The 9,734-nt window shown below is 42.2% G+C and overlaps 1 protein-coding gene across 1 annotated transcript; it reads right to left on the reverse strand.

Moving 5' to 3' along the window:
* Window positions 1-278: 278 nt before the first annotated feature.
* Window positions 279-8,515, reverse strand: LOC112115061 (FK506-binding protein 15; the record flags this gene model as incomplete). The annotated part of the gene is made up of 5 exons (XM_026662853.1): window positions 8,445-8,515; window positions 4,702-4,800; window positions 3,984-4,133; window positions 2,272-2,340; window positions 279-422 (listed from the first exon to the last, which is right to left on the reverse strand). Coding segments are annotated over exons 2-5 (405 nt in total), but the record flags the coding sequence as incomplete, so codon positions are not given.
* Between the last annotated feature and the right edge of the window lie 1,219 nt (window positions 8,516-9,734).

The following is a 9,734-nucleotide window of genomic DNA, read 5'->3' on the forward strand; positions in this document are numbered from 1 at the left end:
TGTCGAACTAAATGGCTTCCTGGTGTGGACGGGTGCAGGGTTAATTCGATATAACGGCGCTAAAGTCGACATAAAAGCCTAGTGTAGACCAGGCCTTAGTAATGCAGTTATATTTTTGTACTTATCCTGATATTTTACTAGGTATATAGAAGCTTCCAACTATGTTGTAATTCTCATGTACAGGGGTGTTGTTACTTTACAGGTAGAAATGACATAAGTGTTGCCAACCAACAGCCCAAACCAGATGTACAAAAATATATTTGGAAGGAGACACTCACCCGCTTAACTTCCACCTCAAAAACCAGGGTGGAATCAGGAGGAATACGACTGGCTATTCCTTGGGACCCATAAGCCCATGCTGGAGGAATAATGAGAAGTCGTCTCCCCCCTTTCTTCATCCCCATCATCCCTTCTTCCCAACCCTTTACGTTTCAGAAATACAAAAGAAGAGAAAGTTGATTTGTAAGCAGCAGTCTGACTCAGTGACACAAAAATATCTGCAATCATTCTGGTGAGGCTGTTCTAGGCCAGATTATAAAGGTTCCAGTATGCATATTGAAAAGTTCCTTGTGAAGCCCTGGGGATACAGCATTGCTCCATTTAGAATAAAAAACCCTTAGAGTAGAGGACCCATGATATCCAATTAAGAGTATCAATATTAATTTCTAGGCATCAGAAGACAACACCTAACATACAAACAGTGGAGCAGATTGCACCTTCTGCCATTTTTAATATGGAGATGCAGCCAGCCTCCAGGACCTCTATTTGGGTTCCAGAAGCTTGGATGAAGCCTTGCCTAGTAACTCAAGGCTGGTCTACACTGGGAATTTATACTGGCATAGCTACGTCTTGCAGGGATGTGAAAAACCCACCTCTGAGAGACGTAGCTATGCCAACCCCCTTCCCCCCCCGCCCGAGTGGAAGACAGTGTTAGATTGATGGAAGAATTCTTCCGTCAACCTAGTACTGCCTCTCTGGGAGGTTAATTACCTACACAAACAGGAGAACCCTTCCCATTGGCATAGGTAGTGGCCACACTAAGCACTACAGCGGCACATCTGCAGCTGTATTGCTGGAGTGGTTTGAGTGTAGACATATCCATAGTTTTCATGGGTCAACACTTGGATACTTTAAAGAGTAACCTCTGGTAACTTCTGCTGTATGTTAGTAATCTGACCAAATAAGTGCTATGCTTAGGTTTAGACATAGCATTTAAGGAAACTGATTATGGGTAGAAAAATGTAGAAGTTAATGGAGCAAATTAAAAAGTCCGTTTATAGCAATATCAGCTACTGGATTAACATGCAGATATGCATTTAAACAGACAGATGACAGAATTCATCTTCAATTAGTGCCAGCTTGCCACAGGACCAGTACAAATTACTATTAATGCAGTAATTAAAGTTTAAATTGGGAAAAACTGGTTTTGAAATCTTGAGGCTTGTCTACACAAACACTTAGTTCATGGGCAAGCTGGGGTGTAAATCTACCCCACACTAACCTGCTATACACTATGTGTGGATCTTGCTGCCATGCACTAAAAGTTCTGTAGTCAATAGCAGCAGGGTCCATGCAGATACTTACACTTCGGGCACAGCAGGCTAGTGTGGGTAGATTTATGCCCCAGCTTGCACAAACTAAGTGTCTGCACAGACAAGCCCCTAGCAGACCAAAAAACCCTCTCCCTCTTCCCCGACTATGAAAGAATCTCAGATCTGCACCAGTTTGATGGACCAGAAGGGGTGCCATGATGCTGAGGTTGTCTTCAGAGGAGTTTCATAAAATCCCCGCACAGCTTCAAGTGATCTGTACACATGAATGAACATAACAGAATACATTCTTCTTGAACCGAGTTTCCTCACAAGGAAGCTACTTTTCTGGAAGCCTTGCAGGGTAGAAGTGCTGCCACCAGAAAAGTATCAAGGAACCTCCTGATATAAAGATTTATTTTCAAACAGGCAGCTTCCTTTCTACCGCACAGGAAAGTTCTATGGACTTCGCTCTCTATTACCGAGAGAGAACAAGAGGCTTGGTTATTGGAAGGGAAGGCAATAAGTATAGATGCAAGATGCTGTGCAAAACAAGGAAAGAAGAGATTTAAAAAAAGATGTCAGCAATTTCTTTCAAGCAAGCACAAGTTTTATCATACTATCATAAATACAATAGAAGTTATTATGGTTTGTGTGACTCCAGACAGAACTTTCAGAAGTCCTCCAAGATCTACGAGACTTTAGTACACAGAAGATTAAGGTAAAATGCCAGAAGTTCTACCTTAATGACTTTTCCAGAACCCAGCTTCAGACGCAACAGCTTGTCCTTGTTGACATTTGAATCAAACACCTATGGAATTGAAGGTTAACAGGGTACAATCACTAGGATTTCCTACCATGGGGCTGATGAAGTTTGCAGTTGTAACGCAGTATTCAAACTAGTAAATAATGTGTAAAAAAAAAAAAAAAAAAACAAAAAAACACAATGTCCTTTATTTCATAAATACCTACCACCACTTGTGTCTCTCAGTGTGGTAACTTCAAAAATGAATGCTAATCAAGGGGGAGGGGGAAAAAAACGAAAAATGCAGCATGCCCCAAATTTCTAACAAACTGCACATGGACAGTTTTGTAGGCGTGCAGTAACTGGAGACTCAGGCTTGAAACGCAACTTTAAGTTCTACAGCTTGGGCAAGACTGAATCAAATTAAATGCTACACAGCCAGATTGCCGTAGCAATAGTACAATGGGCCCAGCCACCTGTTGCTAGCTTTGTGACCTCTGGGAGTTTACTAGACACAACTAGATTTTAACTTCTGTAAAGTGTTATACCACTGTATAACCTTAGTACTCTTAGTACCACCAGTTTAAGTGGACAGATGATAGTGTCCTACAGCAAGGAAAGGAAATTAGACCTGGATCTTCTATACCAGGGATCAGCAACCTTTGGCACACGACCCGTCAGGGTAAGCCCCTGGCGGGCCGGGCAGGTTCGGCCAATTGCAGCTCCCACTGGCTGTGGTTCGCCGTGTCAGGCCAATGGGGGCTACGGGAAGAGGCGCGGGCCGAGGGATGTGCTGGCCGCCCTTCCCGCAGCCCCTATTGGCCTGGGATGGTGAACCGCAGCCAATGGGAGATGTGATTGGCCGAACCTGCGGACGCAGCAGGTAAACAAACCAGCCCAGCCCGCAAGGGACTTACCCTGATGGGCTGCGTGCCAAAGGTTGCCGATCTCTGATCTATACAGTAGCAGAGATCATGAGCCACAGGACCATGGGAGTGTCGCATTATGCTGACATCCTAGTGACTTGCTTCCCAAAGAAGAAATGAAGTCACCTTATTGACTATGTATCTGGATGCCTCATTGGAGGAAAAGCATTCTTCTCACATAGCATGAGAAGCTGACTTTGTAGGAATAAGAAGCTCCCAACCTCCCTCAAAGCCTTTCCTAACCACTTCGTTACTAAACAAAGCAGAACTTGTGGTTTAAGAGTAACATCTTCAAACGTTCCTAAGTTTCTAGAGAAGGGAGGCTCTGATGGCAGATATAAAGTTACACCTGATGCCTGGTCAAGACATTTTCAAAGCCAGGATGATTAGTTCTGTTTTCATGGCTCTTCTGTTAAATATCCATGTTTGATATTAAAAATAAGTCACAAGAATTTCCATCATCTCTTCCTGAACACATATGGAACCAGTTACTATCCTCACTGTTCAATACTCAAAGGAATTTATGAAGGGAATTTTCTGTAATTTTTTTACAAATCCTATGTGTAGCTCAGTTCCCCCTATATTTAGCATTGCTGTCCGGGGGGCGGGGGGAAGGAATAAGTTTGCTCTCAGGGCAAACTAAGAGACATGCATGCCTCAGAGTAAGTTGTGATGGAGAGAATACTTTGCCATCCAATGGTGTTGAGATTACAAGTCTCTTCCAATGATTTAATTTGAGAAGGGTTAATATTAACCCATTTCTAGTAGTAAAAGCCCGTTTACCTGTCCAAGCCCATTGTTCTGGAACAGCCAACCGGTATAGGCAACCTCCAGAGAGTCTCCTACTTCCAATTCCTGCCCCTCTCCAACAATGAGATCCTGGTACAGTACTGAGTCCAGTGAAGGGCTGCTGTTGCATTTGGCAATGCATAACTACAAAGGAAGTCCGAACATTAGTACCTTTTGTCTGTGGCCAGCTGCAGCAGCACAATAAATTCCACTTAGACTGAAGACAGGCAATATCGGATTTATTTCTCACTATATCAGTAAGAAGCTGAGTGTTACTGATATACTTTACACACATGAACATTACTGATGCTTCATCTCCTTATGCAGCACTTTGCTTATATATACACAATGAGAAAACCACTTCGCTCACAACAGCGTGTTGATGGGTTTAATTAACATTTTAAAACACTAACTTCTTTGGATGAAAGCGCTAGAGAAGTAGGAGTATCACAATTTGAGACATGCTACCCTGTATTCAAGTGAACCAAACAGAATGCCAACTAATCAAAGCGCAGCACATTCACAAAGCTGCAATATGCATTTCAGTTTTACTTTAGTGGGGAGATGAGACTGAACTGGGCTTTGATTAAGAATGCAGCTTAGCAAATTGTGAGCAACCATGATTTTTGTTTGCTGTTCTGAACATGATACAGCACCAACAGCATAGGTAGAGTTAGTGCAAGAGGGCAGCCTGCTGGCTTAAGAAGATTACCTGTTTACTGAAATCCATGGCTGCCTTTTCTGACTCGAACATGATCGACCAGTTGTGTCTCTGATCATCATAAAATGTACTGTAGTTGTTGGGCTGAACCTATGGAAAAGGAAATCAGTCCCATTTCAAAATTACAAATATGTGTTCAGTTCAAGCACTTGGATTTTAAAAACACACCCTCCTATTTCTAGCTTACGGAACTTTTTCCATAAGCTCGGATTTGTGTAAATCGAGTTTACGTAACTCGGGGAGCGTCTGTACCCTGAAGAAAAATGCGTCAAAACTTGCTAAATATACGATTTACAAAGTTCTTCATATAAGCCACAGTTTCCTAAAATCGATGCCTAAAGTTAGACTAGGAAATCTATATTTGGGCCGTTGAGTATGAGCGGCTTGATCTTCAGAGATGCAAAACATACTTGGTTCCCACAATCAGTGGAAGCCAATAGGTGCTCAGCACTTCTGAAAAAATCAGCCCATCTCAATTTGGGTCCATAACCATGAATTTAAGAGTCTAACTTTAGGCACCCAAGTGTGACAGTTGGGAGTTTTTTTTTTAAAAAATGAATCTTATGTGTATTTCTGTTTCCCTCCATACTTTACATTGCTACCCAGTAGGAGGAAAAGGATTAAGTTTGCTCTGAGGACAGACTAAGACACAGGTATGTGTGTGCACACAGTCTAGCTGGCAGAATGGATTGAATGGGTAATTAAAAGAAGCGGTTGAAACTGACCCAAACCAACAAAGTGGACCCAGGATGACAAAGAGATACTCCCCTCCCCCCGGAAGACACCCTCCCCCCCACAGCAACTGAACAATCAACACTTAACAACAGGAAACCCCAGCAGGCAGGACATGTGAACTGAACTGGAGAACAAAGGGGAAGAGGTGTCAGGTGGTTGGAATAAGGCAGTGGTTCCCAAACTTCAACAACCTGTGAACCCCTTTCACTAAAATGTCGAGTCTCAGGAACCCCCTCCTAAAAATGTATATTTCCAGGGATTTTCTTCTTTATCTGAGTATAAATGATAAAAGCAGCGATCTGGGAAATATAAAATTTGTTTTTATGACATGCATATTACACACTATTTATTATTTATTATTATTTATCATTACAGTATTTTTATTACATTACGAAAATGGCAACACTCTTCCAAGAGCTCACTTTTGTAGCTTGTATCACTTTGAATAAGCCTGTTATAAGACAAGGCTCCTATGTTTCATCAAGGAGTATCAGATGTGAAACATCATGAAGGTATTTAAGAAGCCAACTCAAAGAGTTCCTCCTACACAAGCATTCAGGTCTTGAGCAGTCCAGGCAAACAATGCACGTTACAAAAAAGCTTAAACTTGTTCTTCATAATAATTAAAAAAAAAAAAACAATACTAGCTGCCTATTTAATTTTAAAAACAGCAAAAAATATCCACCTCCCTTTCCATTTCTTATAAGGAGTCTTGAAGTTTAAATCTCCTCAGTGTGATAGATATGCTTGCTTTGATCTGCTTAGCTCATGGAAATCCAGTGGCTCCGGGCTGCTGGCCCTGTGCTGCCTGGGGTCCCTAAGGAAAGCTCTGTCCGCCATTAGGGAATTTTTTTCCGAGAACCCCCTGTAACATTTCGCGAACCCCAGTTTGGGAACCACTGGAATAAGGGCTACCTTTTGGAGGGACATAGCAGCTCTGACCTGGGCAAAAAATGGGTACAGAGAGCCAGAGCAAGGGATAGAGTCCATTACAGCTTGGCTGATGGCACTGACTTGGCCAGGATGGACTATGATGTAACTTCTGCCTCTTGCAGCTAATCTAAGAATTTTCAGATTTTGTGTATGCCAGGCAACTAAAATAGTGACCTTGTTTTGAAAAGGTTGCCTGTGTCACTGTACATCTTCACTGAGAGCATCCCAAAGGGGTACACTACAAGCCTCCTGCAGGGGTCGGACTTGGCTGCTGGGAGCTATGAAGAGAGAGACAAGGATCTCTGCTGCTGTAGGCCCAGTCTTGGAGGAACTGTCTGGTCCTTGGGGCCTGATACATTGAAGGAGTCACTCCCAAGAGACTGGTTACAGGCTGGGGCATAGACCAGAGCCCGTGTATCTGTGATACCAGGTTTGAAAGTTTTGGCAATAGTTGTTAAGTCAATATTAAAACAGGACAGAATCTAGTTTAGAATTTCTTACTGAGCTCCCATGCCGTCAGCACTGGCAAAACATTTTAGTAAGATCACTGCTTTGGCTCCATGTTTGTTTATAAACACCTGATATAAATCACTTTCAGTCCATGGGTAGTAACACAAACTTGCTGAAAATGAATTATGGAGCTAAAGGGCAAGAGGAATTATTCTTAAATCAAATAAAGGGATGGAGGTGGCTTGACATCTTTCCTGCTACTTGTTACTGATAGCTATTTTTAACCTACTCAGGACTCCGGTTCTCTCTGAAATTGGAGGAAAAGTTAAATGGAAACTTTCAGAAAGGCTTGCAAAAACCTAGCAAATTCTTACTGAAAGAGAAACATGCTGTCAGATTTCACACAGAGCTCAGGCATTTTCTTGCCCTCTCTTCATCAGACACGGCATTTTTTCCCCATTCCCCTAATCATTTAAGAAAAGTCTAGGACAGGGGTCGGCAACCTTTCAGAAGTGGTGTGCCGAGTCTTCATTTTTTCACTCCAATTTAAGGTTTCGCGTGCCAGTAATACATTTTAACGTTTTTAGAAGGCCTCTTTCTATGTCTATAATATATAACTAAACTATTGTTGTATGTAAAGTAAATAAGGTTTTTAAAATGTTTAAGAAGCTTAATTTAAAATTAAATAAAAATGCAGAGCCCCCCAGACCAGTGGCCAGGACCCGGGCAGTGTGAGCGCCACTGAAAATCAGCTCGCGTGCCGCCTTCGGCACGAGTGCCATAGGTTGCCTACCCCTGGTCTAGGACATATGTGAATTTGGGTTTCTCTGATCCCATTGCAAGTGTACAAGAAAAGCAAAGCAATGTAATTTGCTCTGTAAAATGAGGATTATCTCCACTGTACAGTGCTGTGAGATCTACTGTTGAAAAAATTTCTTGTGCAATTTATGATAGGAGGAGAAAGAATAGTTGTGCACCATGAATTCAGAATGTTGTATTTTACAAAACATGAATGAGGGCTTGTCTACAATCGCTCTCCCGTTGATTCCTGTACTCTACCTGATTGAGATGCTCTCCCATCGATGTCGCATAGTGTGGACCCCGCGGTAAGCAGATCTAAGCTATGTCGATTTGAGTTACACTATTCACATAACTCAAATTGCGTAGCTTAGATCGACTTTTCCCTTTAGTCGAGACAGGGCCTGAGTCACATGCCTTGTCTCAAAGACTTTACAATCTATAGCCAAGAGGACAAAATTTCAGGAGAGGGAAGGTGACAATTCCTAGTTGCTGTACAGAGTACAGTGTACCAGAAGCTTAAGGGCAGGTCTACACTTAAAACATTGCAGCGGCACTGCTCTAGTGATTCAGTGAAGATGCTACTATGTCAGTGAGAGAGCTTCTTCTGTTGGCATAGTTAATCCACCTCCCCGAGAGGTGGTAGCTAGGTGGATGGGAGAAGCCTGCCTGTTGACATAGTGATGCCTACACTGGGTTTTTTTCACACCCCTGAGCTACATAGTTATACCAATGTAAATTTGTAGTGTAGACCAGGTCTAAGTGAAGACAAACACATATGACTACCGAAAAAAAGATTTTCTAATGCAGAGTCTTACCGTGAGCACAAACCCTGGATGGATCCTGGCAACTGTGACCTGCTGCTGCTGATTGATATAAAGGAGAATCTTGTACTTGATTCCACAGGAGGGAGGGAGGGGGAAACAAAAAAACAAACAAAATTAACCCCCAACACATCTGTGAAATTCTGATGTGCACTATGAGAGATATAGTAGCATTAGGGCCATAGCTTGTCTGCCAAATGCACCAGCAGTAGGTGAATTCAAAGCAATGAAGTTTAACCGCTGAAATGTAAATAGCAGGTTGTACTGTACTCCGCATGAATCTATGCACTTCTGTATTAGAGCATGCGCAGTATGTGCGTATACTTTCAACACTTTTCCATACACACGTACTTGGCCTGGAGAGTCACCTCACAGCTCTTAAATATTCATTTGCTGAAGCACCTTGCTTTGATTACACCAAATCAGCTTTGATTCTTGTTTTGTATTCTGCTTCCTCCTATTCTGCAGTCTAACAGCACAGCTGTAAGGGTGGCGAGCTGTCTAGAGGACCTGTGTTCAGGTCACAGTCTACTCTAGATGTTGTGTGGCCTAGTAGACAGAGCACTAGACTGGAATTCAGGAGACCTGGATTCTATTCCCAACCCTATCATTGACCTGCAGGGTGACCATAGGCAAGTAATTTCACCTTCAGAAGTCAGACTAGATTGGGGTAATCAATTATTTTTTTGTCAAGGTCCAAATTTCTTGGTCAAGGTATAGTCAAGATCCAGACTCCAGAGAAAACAAACAACAAAATAAAAAGATTTTTGGGTCCATTCAAAAGCGTATGGCAGTCCGGATTTGGCCCGTGGTCTGCCCATTGTCTACCCCTGGACAAGATGATCACAATAGCTCCATCTGACCTTAGAACATATGAACTCTTCAGCCAATAAGACTACCTATATGCAAGGGATATGGTAAAGGATGGGTGTTCAACTATAACTTTTATATTTCTTGACTTTTGAGAGATTAACCATGCAGCCATAGTTTTGCATTAACAGTCTGACATTAATTTCCCAGGTTTTTGTTCACTAAAAGATTAAAAGATCTCCTCAATTCTCTAATGGATCAGGTAGCAAAGGCCAGCAGCTATCTAGCAATATTAAGTACACACATCGCTGGTTTACTGAACAATCGTTAAACAAAGGTTAACAAGTATTAATATTGCATGCAAAGCACGCAGTTGCATACCTGTGCACATAAATTCCTTTATGAAAGCACAATTTGAGAGAGCCTTTGTCATAACTATGAAGGGAAGGGTAACAGCTCTCTGTGTACAGAGAC

The sequence above is a fragment of the Terrapene carolina genome, unplaced genomic scaffold (assembly GCF_002925995.2).
Source record: "Terrapene carolina triunguis isolate 2854851 unplaced genomic scaffold, T_m_triunguis-2.0 Scaffold30788, whole genome shotgun sequence".
NCBI classification, from domain to species: Eukaryota; Metazoa; Chordata; order Testudines; family Emydidae; genus Terrapene; species Terrapene triunguis.